General features: G+C 39.5%; 1 protein-coding gene across 2 annotated transcripts in view; it reads right to left on the reverse strand.

Annotated features, from left to right (window-relative positions):
* The window catches only part of dpyda.1 (dihydropyrimidine dehydrogenase a, tandem duplicate 1), a 152,168-nt gene that overhangs the window by 47,187 nt on the left and 82,907 nt on the right, over nt 1-22,074 (reverse strand). For both annotated transcript variants that reach the window (XM_053630367.1, XM_053630375.1), the window contains 3 exons: nt 10,726-10,890; nt 5,651-5,719; nt 608-691 (listed from right to left, as the gene is read on the reverse strand). In XM_053630367.1, coding sequence (XP_053486342.1) covers nt 608-691; nt 5,651-5,719; nt 10,726-10,890 — 318 coding nt within the window. The remainder of the gene's footprint in view (nt 1-607; nt 692-5,650; nt 5,720-10,725; nt 10,891-22,074) is intronic.

Here is a 22,074-nt window from a genome sequence, read left to right on the forward strand (position 1 = left end):
CATTAAGACCCACATACAAAACACTCTTCTTCAGGCAAGACCCATTAGTATTTGTTTGTGGTTGATCTCCCTATCATATCTGCCATCATAGTTTAACAACATAGACAATAAAGTTTCATTTCATGAATTAGAGTGCCCAGAGAGATGCATTTACCGCAGGCATGACTATACCTCCTCCGTGACTGCTTTACTAAATGAGTGACATTCTTACACAGGTATTCAGAATTTTTACAAATCCTTGAGGATTGACACACTCCCCTTTCCATCAATAAGAAATACTTTCTTTCTATATTTAATGAAATATGGTAAATGTCTAGAAGGGAAAAGCAGTTGGCCGAGACAGGTATGATATTCACTAATTCGCCGTGTAATAATGAAGCGACGTTCATCTTATTCAGTTATGCTGTACATGATGTACATATGTATTTTCAGCAGCTGGATTCTCTAAGCTTAAATATTCAACCGTAGTGTATATACAAGTAGCTTAGTAGTCTCTCAGCACACACACAAACTGACAAGTCATGTTCTTAGTGAGAGAGTGTACGCGCCTTCAGCTCGAGTCTCAGTATGTATGAGGTGCAAAGTGAGAGGTGTGTGCTGGTTGTACCTGCCCGCAGGCGAGTCCCATACCCCTCTCTCCCATTCCATGAGGGCAGGATAAATTCAGCTCCAGGGCATCAGCTCCAGAAGCCTGTTCAAGGGTCATATTTATGCAAACGTTACTTCAATGTAGTCAATGAATTCATGCATTTCATATAAAAGTGGCAACTTTGATCCATATGCAAGTCTCATCAGTGTAATACGAATCATGCAAACCACTACAAAAACAACACTCTAGTGATTCAGTTTATTAATCATGTCCAAAAAAGCCTCTTCTCGAGAGGAGGTGCCTGCCAATGAGGGATACAAAACAACAGTGACTGAAGCATTAGGACTAAAATAGATCAGACAAGTGATAACTGTTCCACATGGATGCACAGAAGATGGTGCTCTGTATGTAGACTTGTGGAGTGGGACATAGAAAGTGGCTGAGCAGGAAAGGCATTTGACAGGCAATTACATATCCATGAGGGCTTTAAACCACGTCACATGTGGGATTTAAACAATTACAAAAGCTCCACAAACCTGCCAGAGTGACTCCGGCTGTAGATTTATGATTTTCCACAGACTGACAGCCATTAGAGGGAGAAAAGAAGAATAAGTATTTTAGTTTTACAAAGTGCAGAGGAGCAAGTGGCAGGATGAAGCCATTTATCATAGTCAGTTGGGGAGAGGAAGAAGCATGGCAGCCCTGGATTAGGCTCCAGATTTCATGGTCAATTAGGGCCAAATGCAGGTACAAAATGGACACAATGCACCGTGATCCCAAAGCCAATTATCAATAATGTTTAATTTCATCCAGCTTCCTTTAAGCCCTTTATAGACAGGACAAGAGACAGGACGTGGCTGCCACCCATTCCCCCTTTCCCACATAACAAAAGGCTACACACACAATGAATTAAGCACACTATCATCGCAGATCACAATAAGCAGCTTTAACAGGGAAGAGCACATGAAAACTATTTGTCACTGCAGGCTTAAACGAGAATGACAGAGGAAATGTGTCCAAAATGTGGCAAAACAATGCAAAGCTCGTGGGTTTGGGTTCTGTCCTTCCCATGCTTCATCCTTAACAGCACTCCTTAGGGAGAACAAACCAGGAGAGATAGAAACACACAAACACACAAACAGACAATGATAAAGACAGAAAAAGTTGAAAAGAGAGGAAGGGGCATACAGAGAGCATGAAAAGATCAAGAGGCTTTGTGCCATAGCTTCACACCTCTTATCCTAATCCCATACAGTTACAGATACAGATACACACACAGAAATTTAAACACTCCACTGTAACCCACAATTTAGCACAGGCAAGCTCTATGATTATGATCTATACTCTTCTTCCGCAGCATGAGCCGTAAAAATGTCCAGCTCATGCAGCTGACAGTAAGTACACAAAAAAATACCTAATATTTGGAATAACTGCATTAATAGATCAGGAAAATGAAAGAGAAGTTGGAAGAACAGATGCTTGTTAAATCATTAAAATACCACGCAATGATCATTTTAAGATACTGGATGCAAGTACCAAATGAGAATCTGTAACTAACATGCATGTACACTGTTCTTTCTAAACTGGTGTTGTATACTCACTCAGTAAACTGTGACTACGTTTACATGGACAGCAGTAATCTAATCATTGACCTTATTCTGAATAAGACAATATTGTGATTAAGGTGTTTACATGAGTCGCTTTTAGGATATTCCTTTCATGTTCAGGTTTTAAATGTTATAGAACATAGATCGCTTAACGACACACGTCATTACGTCACCACGCCACGCGGTCCGACGTTCCCTCCAGAATTTCACGTATCAACATACAGTTGGTCTTCGTTATGGTACCGTATACAGTTTGGGGTGTTTTTATTTTTAATTTTTACGAACGCTTCAAGTGCAGTTAATTACATGTATTTCTACTACATTGTAGGTAAGTACGCGGTTTCGGATGCAGCCCTGCTCTCGTTTGCCGTAAAACAGTTGAGCACTGCTGTGTGTGTACGTGTCCTGTCGCAAAATGCGGTGAAAACTCCCACACGATGTTAATAGTGTGATTAAGATGTGTACATGTCTATAATGCACTTTCATAATGCGACTAAAACAGGAATACTCCACGTCTTAATTCAATTTGTGTTTACTTCGAGTATGACTTTAGTCGGATTAAGGTAATTAAAAATTGCTGTTTACATGGTAGTTTCTTAATCAGAGTATTGTCTTAATCGGGTTAATATTAGATTACTGTTGTCCATGTAAACATACTGTGTGATGTATTTCAAATTGTATTGTGCTACAGAAAACAAGTGAACATGACACCTAAGAAGAGGACTCTATCTATATTTGGGCAAAAGCACCATCAGTGGTTTATTCTCCAATTCACAGTTATTTTAAGCATGAGAGCAATCCTAAGTATACACTCCACAAAAGAGCCATGGGCTTGCACTGGTTCTTTATCTGTGCTGACACTGCTTTTGACATGGGCTATCAGCTCCCAACTTGATAAGACAAGATCACCTATCCCTGTCATACACTTTAGATCATGATGGTTGACTTGATCTCAGAGGGTATCAGGAGCACAACAGCAAAGGAAAGGGGAGATACACACACTTACTCTAACATAGAGGAACAGATGCTAGATATGTCGAACAAGCAGGAGGGAAGTCGGCTATGGCTGGAAAACACGGTCTCAATCAAAGGGAAGTCTGTAATGTAAGCTTTTTGAGACTTTTCACAATGTGCTGGTTTTTCACAAACAAATCCTATACATACTAGCTCTGGGGTTTTCAACTGGCAAACTGTGGCACAGTATTTCAGGACACAACCAAGTACCTGAAACAATACTGTTGCAAACATATGAAACATATCATCAACAGAGAGCAAAATGTACAATCAGTGTATGAAAAAGTTCATATTGAATAGTTTTCTAATCATGAACCAGATCAGCTTCTGTAACAAATATGTATTGTGGTTCATCACAGGCATTTATTTAAATTATTACGCTGAAGGCAGCTAATCAGACCAGAGATACATTACAACGCTAGAGACATTACATCAGAAAGGGGAGAGTTTTCATAGACTTTCGAAAATGTTTCTGTTTATTTACCCTTTTGTGAATTGATGATGAAAACAGAATGTTTAAAGACGGGTGACGGATGAGTTTATTCTCCCACGTCACACTCAAACACATGGATCTCAGATGTGTAAATTCCATGGCTCTAGTCAAAAGTAGTGACATGAGCGCCACTACAAACTAAAATATAACCACTACAAATTGTATGATTTATAGCCATAAATGACATATTAATGGATAACAATGAAAGAGTAACTGTTTGTTATTCAGTAATGTTGGTTGCTTATCAAGACCACTGTAATCAGGGATTTTTTAATACAAGTGGACCTTTTACAAATTTTAGTTGAATACGTCTGCACTAGCCGATTGTCAGCATTCATTTTTGACACGCGCTGTATATGAAATGTCACATTCCTATTTCTGTTCACAACTTTAAAAATAAAAATAAAGTATGAACAGGTTATGGAGAGACTTTGACATCTAGGAATTACAGCTTCTAGCTGATGGTTATGATGCAATATTTCTCTATCAGGCAGAAATTTGTGTGGAGGGAGCAGTAATGGGGGGCAGTTGAAAGTAGAAAATGATTTACTTTATTCTGACACGTTGGTGAAGGGAAAGAAAGGGGAAAAGGAGAACAAAAAACTTTTAAGTAGTATCCTTGGGCAAGCCACAGTGTTAAGTGTCCCCTTCCAGAATTTTCAAAGTGAAAATTAATGGTTGAATCTCCTTGAAAATGGAGTTACCATGGAAACCAGGCTTTTATTTCATATTTGCCGGCAGAGGTAACTAAACAGTCTGCTATGGATGTGATGAAAACAATGAATTCAGTTCAGAAGACACACCACAAGCAACAACAAAAAAAAGGAAGGCACCAAAGGCATATTTCTTGCTTATTTTTCCTCACCTCCCATGCTATATCCAGTGGCACTGCCAATCTCCTCTGCAACTTAGCTCTATACCAGAGTGCTAGGAAGAAGGTTTAAACTCAACCTGTATCTCTAGGACACATGGAGAGCTCGGTTTGGATTAGGGCTAGGTTAGGGAATAGGAAGCTTGGTGATGAATGTAGAAAGTAGACAGTGTGTCCTACTGGCTACCCTAAAGCGATGTACTCATACAAGCTTAGATCAGTGTCATGCCTGATTTATGATTGTGCAATATGCAAAAGGTACCTGGCAGTAATACAAAGAGGGGTAGAAGAGGAGGCAGACAGCACTAACCAGATGTCCATCTTTTCAGAGAGGAAGAAGAGGGTGGGAGAGGGGTTAGATGAGCTTGACAGGTCTGGTTTAATGAGGTCCAACAGAGAGCGAGAGCGTCAATGAAATCAATAGCAGAATTAACACATTGACACGTGGGCCTGTTTACGTTCTGACATTTTCTGTGCACAATTAAGCACCAGAGATATGTGAGTCAACACCGATTAATTCCAGGGGCCACTGAACTGCCTCGATCTATTTCCATTCAAAATATCAGCTCTGGGTTTACTTGTGTGTGTGCTCGGTTGTGCATGTGTGTTCACAGTGGGTCTGCTGGGGTTCACGTTGACTGACATCAGTAAAACAGGACAGGGGCTGTAGAGCTCCTGCTCACAGATGGAAGAGCCGGAAGAAGCCTGGCCTGAAGATGCCCCCCTTTCCCCTCCCAGCTCTCTTCCACTCTCTGCTCCTTCAGCGCCTCCCTCCTTCTCTGGCATCTGCCTCAGCCTCTTGGCAGCGACAAACCAGTTGGGTCTTATAAACATTTGCCTAAATGTAGCATGCTTCAGATCCAAGATTAATTGCCACTGATTCAATATTTTGGGTGTTTATGCAATAACCGTGAATGTTGCTTTTGCAGTTTGGAAAGGTGTGGTGCATCACACTTTTCTCCTCTCTTCCCAAGCAATGGTTATGCAGGCAGTGTTATCAAAAGAGGCAAATTATCAGGAAGGGGGTATAATTTCACAACTGTGTGCACTGGTAAATTATCATAACAAAGACTCACCTCTGCCATTTTGGCAAGCTCAGTCCAATCAGCTTTGTTGTAGCTGCACATTATGCTGGAAATGATAATCTAAGGCAGATAGAGAGAGAGAGAGAGAGAGAGAGAGAGAGAGAGAAAGAGAAAGATTAGAGCAACATAGACACGCTCTTGCTCATTGCAGATTCATTTTTATTTGCAGACTTGCAATAATATGTCCATTTTTATGTGCGTGCACAATTATTCTTCTTGGTTTGTTTCAACACATTTTAAACTGGGACTGAAATAGGCCACTCAACTGTCCTTCTCCATCCTCAAAGTCACAAAATCAATATTTATAATTGACAAGATTTGTTATCGGAACAAATCTACAGGCATGCTGGCGTTATTAAAACAATAAAGACATCATAGAGAGGGTATTAGCTAAGAGCCCCAATGCTAGGGCTGGATTAGCCTGTGCCATTTTCATTTTTCTTTCCCTTGACACACTATAAGCCAAACATAAAAACATGTGATGGAGAACCAGCTTCTTAATATTGCTTCCTGTTTTTAAGTAATCACAGCTGGGGAAAGAAGAAGAAAAAAAAAAGCTTTCACATACTTTACAGACACTCTACAAATAATGCACTGTATGTCTCATATACAAGACACAATGTTCTTGGCAAAATGAAAATGCTGTATTTCAGCACACCACATCAACCATTTGCTTTTGATTTCTGTGTTAAATAAATAGCTATGTCTCATAATAATATCTAATAATATCTACTTAATAGCTTTAAATCTGCTGTAAGATGAAAGCCTTGTGCTCTATTATTAAACAAGATCTCAAATTCAGGCTGATCAAATGACCATGGCTTACTTTTAGTGCTGATGAGGAGAAGATGCCAAAAGGACAGAAAGTGTGGCACTAACAAAAGATATATCCATGGATACCAAGAGAGAGAAAACAGATTTCAAAGGAGGATATTAAACTCTGAGGATTTGCTCTCCCCTAGGACAAATTTCCGCTAGATATAAATCTCTGGGGCATTAAGCTCCCCAAAAAGCACTGCACAGTTAGGATCTAAGTATAGCTCACTTACACAAGTGCCGAAAATATTGCTATGTTTTAGAGGGCAAATAAAGTTAAGCACCTGACATTTACTGCTCAGATTTACCAAACAACCTTGACATATAAGCGATATTTGATACACCCTCAAATAGTCTTTGGTAATATTAATGTAAAGCCCAGGAAAGCAGGGAGATACAGAAGTGTCGCTGGAGTGTTGCTGGAGATGACTGAGATTACGAGCTTCCACTGAGTTTCATTTTGGGTGCCATGGAGGCACACAGTATTCTATTTTGATTTGGGCCTGACCTTTGACCACTTTAACTTCACATTATGGGAAAGAGATCCTTGAAATGGCAGCCAGGCATCCTTTTTTTCCAGTTTATTAAAGACAAGCGGGGCTAAAAGTGCCGTCAGACAGGCAGAGCAAGTTAAAGGCAGCAGGAAGTGTGGAGACTGTGAGAGGAGCGGGATTACCTTGTTATCAGCTCAATAACCCTGTGCCTAGCTTTTGCCTCTGTATGCTCAGCACACTGTAACAAAGCGTCTCCATGGAGATCAGTCACCTCGAGCCTGTCACTCGGCCAGCATATAAGAACGTTTCAGAGCATTTCGCCCCTCCTTCACGCCATGCGGCAGCCATCCCCCTCGTAATGGGTGGAAAATTTGAAGCATTGATGATGACAATCACAGCAATTTGTCCATAAGTTCTGACCTGCGAGGGCTGAAGCTGCAGTTTAGACAAGGTTTGGAGGTAGGCTGTGGAATGAAAAAGCTTTGGGTTTGTGTGTGAGTGTTGCGATTATGTGTGTGTGAGGCCCCAAGGGCAGGGCAGTCTGAACAACCTTTTCTCCTAGCAAATGGAAATCATCCAAATATGATTTTCTTTCAAATCCATGTGATTCTGCATGCTCCCATAAACAAATCTCATTCTACCATTCATACACACATACACACAGCCTCTTGTAGCAGGGATGTTTCCATTCATGCTGCAGGAGGGATGCACAGTGTAGTGGATCCCTGTAACAAAGAGCTGAGGAGAGCTGCTGTCTGTTCTCTCCTCACACACATCTCAGCTTTTTTCATCTTCCTCACAAAAGCCACAGGAGTGAACACTGGACCTTACGTCTGACAGCACTCGCTCTGATTGCAGCCAGAAAGTCTACACCTAATCAATTAATCTTTTGCTATTTCTTAAGTAGAGGAAAATAAAACAAAGCACAGAAATGAACAATTGAGTTGTCATTTCAGCCAACACATGCTGCTCCGTCTGTACAAATATGAAATGGAGGAAAAGAACTGAGATATGGACTCAGTCCACAACATAAATATTTGTGTTTCATTAGCAAACATGAGCACTGCATTGATGTAAATAATAAAAAGGACATTGAGTAATTAATACTGAGATTATATTCAAATTGTATGATGTGAAAATAAACAAAACCACAGAGATTGAATTATTGTCTACCAAAGACAGAATACGCTCACAATCACTCGTGTGAGAACATCAGGAAACCAAGAATAACACAAACAATAGCTCAGGTTTTGAATAGGTTTCATATTTACTGCACTATAGTTAACAGTAACAGCACTTATAAACCTCACTTCCTGATCATGGATTACAGTGCATTAGCGGAAGGGCATAATGATAATGATAATGAGTCTTTATTGATCACATATACATATGCACAGTGAAATTCTTTTCTTCACATACCCCAGCATGTCAGGAAGCTGGGGTCAGAGTGCAGGGTCAGCCATGATACAGCGCCCTGGAGCAGAGAGGGTTAAGGGCCTTGCCCAGAGCCTTAAAAGCCAAGCCACCACTGCCCCCATAAGAGACGTAGTGCACCGAAATAAGATTAAATAAAAGCCCCTAATATCAACTGCAGAGATGCAACAACTAGGCAACATATCTGATTATGTTCATTATGAAAAATGATCAACATGGATTTTTATATTCAAAGAGACATTTACTTAACCAACAAGAAAAACATGTTATAATGTTACAGCAAATAGGCCTGGGTAGAATGTAACGCAGTAGTGTTACGGGCTGTTAGGGGCAGCAGCAGAGCTACTACTATTGCACCGCATAGCTCTGTGAGCAAAACTCAAAGAATTTTCAGATGTTTCCAACATTATTAAGGCACAAAAATAAAAAGCAGGCTGATTAATTTCATTTGCAACATATAGGCTTTTTGCTTAGATAACAATACGCTGACCAGAGCTTCTTGAGAAGTTCATGTGAACGTTAACGTGAATGCTTTACCCTTAAAAGTGTAACCGACTGTTTCCATGTACACCTGCAACATCACTAAAGAATCACACATCACAGACAGATCTCTGGATGATGAAAGCAACTGAGTCAAAAGAGGAATCACTAAACCTCTGATAGTTTCACTCAGAAAAGTAGAAGCATGGTACAATGCCACATGTGCAAACAGTAATGCATCAATGTAGCACAAACACATCAAAAATGAGTCCTTGGTTACATGGAATACACGAAACCCGACATTACAGTATTTTATATTTCACTGAAGGAGTAACAGTAGTAGTAAAACATGTACAGCAATTTCATAGTTTAATGAGACTAGTTAAGTTTAGCCTGTTTCATTTAGCCTTGTTAAGATTAATGATGAGGTTTTTTTGTTTAAAGTAAATTTAATTTTTTTTTATTTCAAATTGTTATTGTTGTTGAAACCGTTAAGTTTCTCCATAAATGTTTGTTATACATTATATTTTTGAACAAAACAATGTCAAATGATATTTATTACAACTGTTCACATTTATCAGATTGAACCGATCACAGTTAAGCAGATTAATCGATTATTTTTTTCAATTCACATGAATAATCGACTATTAAAATATTTGGGGTTTTATTGCAGTCCTAATCGAGTTACATTTGGGCATCTTTACTGAAGTGAGTGAAATGCACCAGCTGCAGCTTATGGAGTAGTTTAAGCACCGCAACGTCAGAGACTTTAAAGACAAGAACAACCATATGATCAAACGCTGCAACCATTAGATCATGTAAAATCACAGCAAGTTCCAGGCTGGCTATTTCAGCAGCTCCCTCCTGGGGGTGTACAAGCAGCACTCAAATGTTAGTGCAACAGCTTAAATGGATGATGCATAAATCTAAATGGTTCAGTTCTTTAGTTGGTCTTCGAATGCTGTAGGCACTAGGGAAGTTCAAAAGGTTGAACAGAGTTATATGCTAATGGGGAGATAAAAACTGAGACGAAACTGAAAATTCGAGCGAAGATGGCTACAGAGAAGCGTGCCTATTCGGTTTTTTATTGCAGGTGCCTCACAGCACATGGGGCGCAAAAAAAATAGAAGGAATGAAAGCTGAAATATCAGCACCGAAGATGCTGCCAAGATGATCATTTGAACTCACCAATGATCCAAGCTGTAATTTCCATGAGACTGAATTCAGAGAGATAACAGGAACAATAGCGCTAATAACAACATTCACTAAGCCGTATAAATCATCGGACCAAAAACAAGCAATTCCAATTTCTGCTTCTATAAACCTGAAGGGAAAAAAAGACTCCAGAAAATAAGAACACTGTGATACATCAATAAATAAACAAATACATAGGAGTTAAATGTGCTAATGTTGTCATTATTTCACTCCTTTCTCTGTGATTTCTTCAAGCTAGCTGATTTCACCCTGCACACTGGAGAACACAAAAATAGCAGATGTAGAAGCAGAAAAATGTGTCAAGCCGTTTTTACTACGTTTGCTTCCCGGCTTCTTAGAAGTTGTGAATATCTACAGGGCTTGTAGAAAAAAATGATGTTGTTTATAACTGTTATACCTGTTTTACAACATCACAACTGATTTTCTATTTATAAACAGTAGATTTGAAATGAAATTGATACAACAATAATTGTTTCCCAGTTGAACACCTACAGTGCTCCTATCAATCCAACTGGATACAAATGAAAACTGCAGAAATTCCACTTGGGTATATGTGACATCCTGGCTTATCGGTGTCTGCAGTACCATCTGTTTCATTAGATTTCCTGTAGTGAATGAGTTCCTTACATTGTGAGGGAAGTCTGCCTTAAGCTCGGACACACTCTGGCACCAGTAGGCTGCAGCTTTCTCACTGATGAGCTCGATGTTGAGGAAGGAGCCCTGGCCTGGGCCAAATATCGGACCTGATGTGGTTCCGCGCACGATTCGTGGAGAGACGTTGGTCACCAGATCCTGAAGAGCAGAGCAAAAATAGCAGAACACTGAGACATTTCAGAAACAATGGGTTTAAATGTGATTTGATGTCTCAAAATATGCAAACTTATTGCACTTGCACTATGATCATGAATATATGGACTTCTGACACTTAAAAGGGAGTTACAAACACTACACTCCTGGGCAACAAAAATGGGCCATGCACAAAATGGCAAAATATTAAGCCTTTTATAGTCTTAACAACAAATCATTGGTCAGGAAATTAGCACTAACTAACACTAACTTACAACAACAATTCCGATAAAGTTGGGACAGTATGGATAATGCAAAAAAAACAAACAAAAAGAGTCATTTGAAAATTATATTCACCCTGTAGTATATTGAAAACACATTACAGCAACTGTACAGGGCCTTCATTGCCTTATTTTGTGCTTCATAATGCACCACACATTCTCAATCTGAGACCGGTCAGGACTGCAGGCAGGCCATGCCAGCACCCGCACTCTCTGCTTACGCAACCATGTGCTTCTAATCTGGGCAGAATGTGGTTTGGCGTTGTCCTGCTCTGGATGGCAGCATATGTTGCTCCAAAATGTGTACATATCTTTCTGAATTAATGATGCCCTCACAGATATGAAAGTTACCCATGCCATGGGCACTGACACACCCCCATACCATGACAGACGCTGGCTTTTGGACCTGACGCTGATAACAGCTTGGGTGGTCCATTTCCTCTTTGGCCTGGAGAACACAATAGCTATTTTGTCCAAAAACTACTTAAAATGTTGACTCGTTGGACCACAAAACATGATTCCGCTGTGCTACTGTCCATCTCAGATGAGAGCGAGCCCAGAGAAGTCGGCGGTGCTTCTGGACAGTGTTGATGTATGGCTTCTGCTTTGCATAATAAAGGCTTAACTTGCATCTGTGGATGCAGCGGCGAATGGTGTTGACTGGTGAAAGTATTTCCGAGCCCATGTCAGGATATCCATTACAGACTCATGACAGTTTTTAAGACAGTGATGTCTGAGGGATCGCGCATGAAGTGGTTTTTGGCCTTGCCCTTTACGCACCGAGATTTGACCAGATTCCTTAAATACCTAAAATCCTAACAATTTGTCTTTGGGGAATGTTGTTCTCAAAGAGTTGGATTATTCACTGACGCATCTGTTGGCAGATTGGTGACCCATCCTTACTCTTGAAGGACTAGGATATTTTGGAGGCTCCTTGCCTCACCTGTTTCACCTTCTTATTTCAACTTTTCACATCGTATTAGTCCTAAATTGCCCCTGTCCCAACTTTTTTGGAATGTGTTGCGTGCATCAATTTCAAAATAAATGTTTATCTTCAAAAAATTATGCAGTTGATTAGGTAAAACATCAAATACCTTGTCTTTATACGTTTTTTGCTTAAATACAAATCAAAGTACATTTATAAATCAGATTATTAGCATTTTCCATACTGGTCCAACATTTTCAGAATAGGGGTTGTAGTATGGGATAGTTTTTCTCTTGGTTTCTTTAAATTTCTTTGCACTTATGAAGAAAACTATATAAGTGAATTTCCCCGTTTCCCACAGGAGGTCTCAGGAGTGCATTTGTTTAATTCTTGCTCATTTTCTGACCAATGATTTGCTGTTAAAATCATTAAAAGCTTAATATTTTACCATTTTGGCCTTTTTTTTCGCATATGAAGTCATATTTAGTCATGCACAAAAGCGAAATCAAGAGGAGAAAATGAACATTTCCAGAATTAATAAAACATAAATAGACATAAAACTAGCAGGTCACGTAAAAGAAGGAACACACAGGTTCTTTCTTTGAATTTTTGTCTTTGAATAGGCTTTTCAAACAAAGTACAAGATTGAGTCATAGCAAATAAGTTGGTTTGAGAAATGGCTACAATCTCTTACCTTACAGATCTGTCCATTCAGGACATCTGTTACAGACTAACACTACAACATGTCTAAAACCCTGACAGAATCCTCCAGAAAGACACCGAGGCACAGAGCCATAATGTTCAACTTTACTTAGACTTTTATGTGATGGAAATGCTTATGTGCAATCTTCTCCTGTAGATGGACCATAATCAGTCCACTCAGGGCATTAGAGCACAGTGAAAGCAGCTTCAACCTGCTAATGGCTTGAGCAGATCACAAAATGGCACCATCCACCTCTCCAACTGAAAGGTCACAATGTAAAGGCAACAGGAATGCCAACGGAGTCATAAAATGGATTGGATTTAGGTTTTACAATGACAGTGACTTCAACATACTGAAGGAATTGTATTATCTGGATTTTTCACCCAGTAGAGAAAATCTAGTAAACTGTCACATGGAAAACTGACACATAAAAGGATACTGTGTCCTAAAAGTAAAAGGAATTATGGAGTAGATAGAGTCATATATAATTTGAACCATATGACAGAACTTATCTTTCTTTCAGTTTCCTTCAGTATTCTGCAACTTTAATCGATAAAGCAAGAGTACCTGTAGTAGAAGTGACAGCTTAATTCTCCAACCTTGGATAAACTGTCCATCACGATTTTGAGTGCAAGAGAACAATTTTGCATAGCCCGATTAGAGTCTACACTTACAGAACAATTAAGATAATTCGTGTTAACTTAATTTTATGACATTTAGACTGTTTTCCAGCTACACTGACAAGAAAGTATAATTGCTGCTAATTAGATCAAATTAGCATAAGTTTGATTAGACACAGTATAGCTAGAAATGGTTTCCCTTTACTTTTTCTCTTTTCAATCAGACAAGGTCTTTTTATTTATTTCATTTTTTTTTTTTTTTTACTTGTAATAGTTAATCTTGTGTTTTTTTTAAGTATATGCTTTATGTGTATTTGCTAAAACCCTCAGCACCAGCTCATCATAAGAAATCCAGGTTTGTTTTTCAGTCTGAGCTGAAAGCATGCATGAGACTGGGACACATTATTCAGAGGCATCTACGAGCCACATGCGCCATAAAAACACACACTAAATTCAGGAAAGCCCTGTTTTGAGTACAAATGAACCAAAAATCATATTTTTGATTACAGAGACATCTCACTGTGAATATTCAATCAAGAGATGCAAGTACAAGTGCACTTCTTTTAGAAACTGGAAATGAGGTGCTGTTTTTGGTGTAACATTGATGGGGAGGGTCTTGATGGCCCATGGTTGTGAATGAAGACGCAACCCGATTTTAATAGAAGTATGATGTGTGTCCAGTGAGAAGGCACTATGGAAATTGAGACAGCCAATCCCAAGGGCTTCAGAAAAGAAAATCTGTATTTAATGAAGCTGTGACCAGGGAACATTTGGCTCCTGGCGTTCTGTACTATCAGGCCAAGGTGGAACAAGAGTTTTAATATTAAGCAAGTGAAAACCATGAACATTGCCCAAAGGGAGAAAACTGGCGCATTATAGAAGCAGGCGCCACACTGTGTAAGATAAGGTGCATGCATACACACACACACACACACACACACACACACACACTCACACATATACTATATAGCTACCATACTGACTAGAAAGAACTGAATTCTCAAAGAGTTGGTTAGACGTGACACACATTTCAAAGCACACCTTGGTGTGCTCCTGTGTATCTGCCAACACTGACTTACGCACCAACGAGAAACTGACACCGAACATGATGTGTTTCTTTACAGTTTCTTTGGCTGTAACAATACACTGCATGAGTATACTGTTCCAACGCTGGCCATTAGAAGGCTGTGACCCGTGAGGAAGATGATGTGCACTTGCTCCCCATGCTGCCTGTGTCCCTTGCTCCCCATACGACTTCTTGTTAACGGCCAAGGCTGTGTTTTGGAGTTAACTAAGTTTTTTATCACAACAGAACAGGTCCCTAATCCCCCCCACCCCCCACCCCCAATACACACACACAGCAAACAGCCTTTCAGGCTCAAACACATACAAGAAGTACTAATCAAACACAATGGACTACACATCACAGTGCACACACACAAACACACAAACACACACACACAGGACACAAATTTAAGGAAAACCCAACTTAAAGTGTCTTAGTACGGTGCTGGACCACCATGAGCCACTAGAACAGCTTCAAATATGCCTTGGCATAGATTCTACAAATCTCTGCATGATGATTTTGGTGGAGAGCTCTGTCTAACAAGTCAGTCCATAGGTGTTCAATGGGGTTAAGATCTGGTGACTGTGAAAGCCATAGCATACAATATACAAGGTGCCCCAAAAGTCTCTATACCTACAGTAGATAGGGAAAATGAACACTTATTAGCTACACACACACACACACACACACACACACACACACACACATATATATATATATATATATATATATATATATATATATATATATACACATATCATTTTTTTTTTTCAGATAACCTTTAAGAATAACAGAATAATATACTGAAATCGTTCTCATGGATGGATCAGGGAGGCTGTCCCAACGTTGTGACGGACTTTAAAAGGAAACACATGGCAAACACATCACACATACGACACTGACTACATTTACATGGACAGCAATAATCTAATTACTGACCTTATTCTGAATAAGACAATATTGTGATTAAGGTGTTTACATGAGTCACTTTTAGAATATTCCTTTCATGTTCCTGTTTTACATGTTATAGAACATAGTTCGATTAACGACACACGTCATTATGTCCCCACACCATGCCGTCCCACGTTCCCTCCAGAATTTCACAGATTAACATACAGACATAACATACAGGGTGTTTTATTTTTAATTTACTATATAGCAGGTAAGTAAGACTATAAAAGTAATTATATAGCAGGTAAGTAAGGGGTTTAGGACACAGCCATGCTGTCTTGTTTGCTGTCAAATGGTTGAGCACTGCCGTGTGTGTATGTGTCCTGTTGCAAAATGCGGTGAAAACTCCCACACGACGTTAATAGTGTGATTAAAGTGTGTACATGTCTATAATGCACGTCGGTAATGTAACTAAAACATAAATACTCCACATGTCTTAATTAAATTTGTGTTTACTTCGAGTATGACTTTAGTCAGATTAAGGCCATCAATAGTTACTGTTTACATGCTAGTTTTTTCATCAGGGTATCGTGTTAATCGGGTTAATATTGGATTATTGTTGTCCATGTAAACATTCTGACTGTTGCCAAATAAATTCCAAAAGCCCGGACGTGTTGGGGACCATTCACTGACGAAGGCTTAACCGGCGTGATACTGGCAAACATAGTCCTCTATGTATGGAGACTTTTGGTGTCCCTGTATATTATTTTCATACTCAATGAGCCCCTGTGGATGGGGCATTGTCATCCTGGAAGACACCACTCCCATCAGGATAGAAATGTTTCATCATAGGATAAAAGTGATTGGTCATATCTATATCCTTGAGGGCCTATACAACCGAAGATAAATCTCACACATTAAACCACACGCTAGAACTAATAGTACCTGAAATAATCTCCTATACTGAGGCTGAATGTTACATCTCTCTGTAACAATGTGGTTTCAGGGGATTCAATTCTGAATTCTGCATAAAATGTAAGCAGCTTTGCTTTTTCATCTCTTTGAATGATAATAACAGAGGAGAAATATGTACTAGCAAAATGTTCAAATGTAATATCAACTCAGGGGCTGCATGCCCAAACCATAACCAATTCTGTTCGAAAAGAAAATGACAGTATATAAAAGATAGAGCTGCATTACACAAATTCGGATCATTAAAACACTTGAGAGAAATTAAAAGCCTATACTGCATACCAACGTAGTGCAGATCTTTCATACCTTTCGATCATTTTTAGTCCAGATTTAAGGGAAAATTATGCATATTAAAGTGATATACATGCAAGGCATGATGAAACATTTTTTTTATATAACCTGCAGGCATCTGGAAGATTAGTTTCTTTCCAATGCTCCCAAAAATCTTGAAGCCATTCATAACGAACACGGACAGTTTAAACAATAACTACTGCAAGTATTCGGCATACATTTCAAAGACATGAGGATAATAATGTAAAAAAAATATGTATATGTGCGTGTGTGTGTGTGTGTGTGTATGTGTGTGTGTGTGTGTGTGTGGACATATATTATTATAGAAAAGAATCAAGCAAAGTGGGAGCTGGATTTGGAGACTTGCTGTTCAAGAGCGAGAATGAAGATTATCTGAGCCTACTGCGATGGGCAGAAAGCAGACAGGTACAAAAAACAAACATAATAATAATCTGGAAAGGCCATAATTACACAGAGTGGCCCCAAGTGCAGGCATTAATCATTATAAGCAGTTGTGACAGAAAAATCAAAGCATAGCTGGTTCAGTTCTCACCAGCACTCTGGCCAGCCACCATAAACTGGGACTTCATAAAGCAGAGAGAGGAGAGGAGAGGAGAGTGAGAGAATGAGTGAGAGAGGTTGAGGAAAAGCTCAAGAGAAAAGTGAGTCCATCTTTGTTTGCAAAGTGCAGATGTAAGACTTGTAATGCCATCATTTCCTCCTGGAGTTTTCTGTGGTCATGTCTGAGGAAGGGTTGAGATGATATTCTTCAGCTCCTGCATGGATTAATACTGTCTGACTCTAGAACGCTTGCTTAATAACTCTGCTCTCAACCTTGACCTGCTACCCAGCCACTGTGAGGAAGCAACAAGCTCAAAAACACACACAAATCAAATGTTACCAAAGCTATCCCTGCTGTCCGCTCTTATTCTCCATGCTCAACAGATGGTAGCTGAAGACATTGTGATTTCAAGGCTGATTTTCCACTGCACAGAAATCTTTCAGCATTGTGTTCTACGAGTCTACCCCATCATGTTAGAGGCGGTTTACGTGTGTATACAGGGAAGCGAAAGTCACTTCCTGGTGTCTCTTAAGATGGATCTTGAGATTGTGAGAAAGATCATCACTGCAGTCCTAATCCCCGCTCTTTGCTTGTCATATATAAATCTAAGAAACCTCGTATCCGTGACAGCATCGCGGCTGCACATCTGCACCCTTGGAAACGTGATAAACCGCATGACGATGTTGTCTCTAACAGTGAAATGATTTTGACAGACGAAATATATCACTTTTCCGCTAACCTGTGAAGAGAAAGAGTGTTTTATGGTTCCCCTGAGCAGAATTGTGCCTCAAAAGTCTTTAGCTGCACTTAGGAACAAAAACAAGGACGAACACCAAAGGCAGCATGTCAATACGCTGTTTGCTAAAGAATACAAAAGAAGGATGGCATCCATAAACAATTTTGTCAATAGGCCCAGGGTATTTAACACACACTTAATAGCTAGAGTATTTGACATAACATCAACATTCTGAGTGAGGTTCTCAGTGAATATGTTAATCAGTACAATCAACAGTAAGCAGTAACATGTGGACTATGAACAGCTCACCAAGGAGAAACATTAACGTGTTTTCACGGCTCTATATGTATCGTGTGTACATGCGTACGTGTGTATGTGTGTGTGTGTGTGTGTGTGTGTGTGTGTGTGTGTGTGTGTGTGGGGCGGGTGCTCCTGAAACGTGATGGCAATTCTGAATAAGATCAGCCTGCCTGTGCAGGACTTAATAAATTAATGTCAAAGCAAAGGATATTAACCCTGTGTGATAAATGAAGAGGGATATTGTCTGTCAGCTTGGTCATTAGTCCTTTTCACCATTTACTCCACTAGAAAAAAGGGAATTGGAAAGAAGCATCCTTCTTTTACAAACAACAAGGGATGAAAACAGGCCATGCCAGCACCCGCTGTGCAATACTCACATGCAACAACATTATTTGCATGCCGCTCTGTACGCTGTTTTATTGTCCATCTTTAGATATTATTATTATTATTATTATTATTATGACCCAACGCTGTATAGATTCCTAGAAAGGGGAATTAAGAGTCACACTTTCATCCTTAATAAATGACATTTTAGACGGGGCCACAAAATCATTTGGGTTTTGAATTCGTTACGTAATTTCAACATCTTGTTGATAATTAACATCTTAATATGACAGGGTCATGTTTCCAGAACTTGGAAACTAAGTACAGGTGGTCTAAAAGAATTACAAATCTCATCTACTGACCAGTCATTCAGTAATGAAATGATCAGGCTAAACATCTGCACTGGCATCATTTCTAAAAAAAAATAATAATAATAAAATAAATTACAGGCAGTCTACACAGTCTAAACAGAATGTCAGACGTTAACTTAAAACAGCAGTCTAATAAATACATTCAGAAGAGCTACTCCATCATTCAAAGGTTTTAAATCAATGTTCTCGTAAATATAAAATACTTTTTTGTTACAATACATAAGCACATATAAATGAGTTCCAATATGATTCTAGAAGCAACTTAATTGGTTTAATTTGTAGAAAAGAAAGAAAGAAAGAAAAAATGTAGATGACTGCTGATCAAATTTCAAAACAGATGGACAAATTAGTATACTACACAGACAACTGCAGTATAATATTTATCTTTATCTTTTTTTTTCTCAAAATACCAAAAGTATTCATTAAAACGTTTAATAATACCCCTAGTTGTTTAGTTTATTTAGATCTATATTGTATAAGTTTCTACAAACTGTATGAAACGTAGATGGACCGTTTAAAAAGACTAGCCATATCCAAATCTTCAAAGCTTTGACACTGAGCTTATTTATTTATTTATTTATTTATTTTAATCCAAATCTTTAAGCTAATTAGCTTTCGTTCTGATTCAGACGTGGGGCATGAGGAGATGCGAAGTAATATTCATCTACATCAATGTCATGTTTATGGCGAGTAAAGCAACTTAATGTGGGCTGATTTTGAACAAATCAGGGGACTAAAGAAGCACAGCTTATCTGCCCTTTCAGCCATAAAAGAGGTAGTCACTGACGCCTTGATCTCCCAATTAAATGGGTATATTTATAAATGGTAAACATGTAGCTGAAACTAATGAGCCTGAGCTATTTGATTCTTTCTTCTTCTTTTTTTTTTTCAGGCCTGGATCTGCTTCGCTAGTGCTAATTTGCTTGTTAAATAAATACAAAGCACTGAACTGTGACTGGTGCTCTATGTGCCAAATCTGTTGTGCTACTGTCCTTTTATTTTTTGCCTTGGACTTGCAGAGCAAGTGGTAAATAAACAAGGTCTGTCGAAATGAAGACCACATGATGCAGCTAAAATATGTCATGCTTATCAAATAGATTAGCTATTCTCATCTGTATTGCAGAGTTTCGCTGCTTTAGGTTTCATGTACTTTTTTTTACATATATATACTTCTATCACTGTAAAAACCTACACATCCACTGAAAAGTCTCTCACCTAAGAAATGCTATTCTTTGTCCATTAGCTGCAGGGCTAATGGGATGGCAGAGGTGTTAAAGGACTCCCAGTATAGTCTTTTTCTAAAGGTTCAGAATTCACCGTTGACATTTTCTGCATTGATCTGATGGGAGTCTTTCTTTCTCGCCTGACTTGAAGAGCAGCGTGGTGATGATTGAGCAGTGGCTATATCCCTATCTCCCTCTGTATTGATTGGGTGACAAGACAGATTGAGAGGACTTCCTTGTCGTGTGTCATGTCTCTACATTTCTGGCACCTCTTATCAGTAACTCGCGCAAAAATGCCAGCAACAATCCAGACGAGTTTACATTCTATCAGATATCTGATCTGTATTCTTTCATACTGGGCATGAAAACACTTTTCCTTAGCAAGCGGACAGGAAATCATGGACTTTTATGTGTCACCCGTGCTTTTCTCATTTGTACTGCACTTGTTCTTTGTTATAAGTATAACTGGTGGACATGAAACACAGCACAAATAAGTGGTGTGTTCAAAGAAAAAAGTGCTACAGTATCATACAGGCCCCGTGGCTGGTACCTATTCAATGCAAAGGTGACACCGAGCGAGGGTTTGTGCCTGTGGGGTGAGTTGTGTGCACAGCTGTCAAGGGACGATGGGTACAAGAGGGCTAAAGCCATCACACGAGACATGCACCGCTGTTTGCTGCACATCCTGATTCTGTCAGTCTCTCCTTCTGCCACCTCCTTGTGTCATGTTAAGCACCAGTCACTGCCACCGTGCCAATTACACAGCCTGCTGCCTGGGCAAATGGCACAGCCTCTCTCTAGAAAAAAAAAAAGGAGGAAGAGACTTCCACAAGACTGCTGTGCAAGCTTACCCTAATTAACCATCAGCTTAATTAGACAATTTATTGTGTAATTAGCAAGCAATTAGTCAACACCTCTCAGATCTTTACTGACTGCTTTGACAGGCCTGTTTTCCTATGCTGATCCCAGAGTCGAAATTCACCTAAGGTGTTTATTTTCTCCTCCCTTCCGTTCCGATGTTCCTAATGTGCCACAACTGCATGTAAGCACGGAGTAATCACTGCTGATGGGGCAGCCACGGAGGAGGATGCATGCGAGTTAAATAGGAGGTGTGAGCTGGGGGCAGCATGTCCCTTGATGTGAGAGACAGACGCTCTGCTTTAGCAGCCTCTACCTCTGATGCGGTCCCTGCCAGAGCAAGCCAGCAGAAAATCTCCTCGATGAACAATGATCAAGGAGTGGGCGTACAGACTTTAATGACACATTTTACAAGCCAATTATGAAATTTGGCAAGAAAAATAAAAACCTTTCTACAAACAGTTTTACAACCACTTCAACTTCTGTAACAGGAACTCGGTTACAGAGCAACAGGGCCGGGGAAACTTAAAAGTCTCAATAAAAGTCAAAGTGGATTTGTAAAGACCGGGTATAAAAAATTATGATTTGAGCATTGAGGAAGAAGAACAGCCTTGGCTTTTCTCTCCTTCTTAGAGCCTGTCTTACAGCCTGCCTGCAACGCATGTCTGCCAGTAAGAAATGGAAATAAATGAACCCCCAAAGCGTCGATGACTGAACCGCAAACCAAGAAGGTCCTACTTAGCTTTTACAGCTGTCTATTGAACCCAGCGCCCACAATCAGAAATGCATGTATATCTGACAGAGAATATAAAAAAAGCTATTGAACCAGAGCAGGGAAGGGTCTGACGGTGGCTGAGCTCATTACGCGTGTGCAGGAACTGGAGCCTTTAGCACATGAATACAGAACTCATTTACAGGCCACCGCTATCTATTATCGGCTCAGGCCATCAGAGACAAAGAGAGGGTGTGTGTATGATGTTTGTGTAGCACTGGAGGTATATGACCTATAACCTTTTGGTTCCTAATAAAAAAGCTGATGATTAGTCCTGGTTGGGAAGTACAGATAG

The sequence above is a fragment of the Ictalurus furcatus genome, chromosome 1 (genome assembly GCF_023375685.1).
Source record: "Ictalurus furcatus strain D&B chromosome 1, Billie_1.0, whole genome shotgun sequence".
In the NCBI taxonomy this organism is placed as follows: domain Eukaryota; kingdom Metazoa; phylum Chordata; class Actinopteri; order Siluriformes; family Ictaluridae; genus Ictalurus; species Ictalurus furcatus.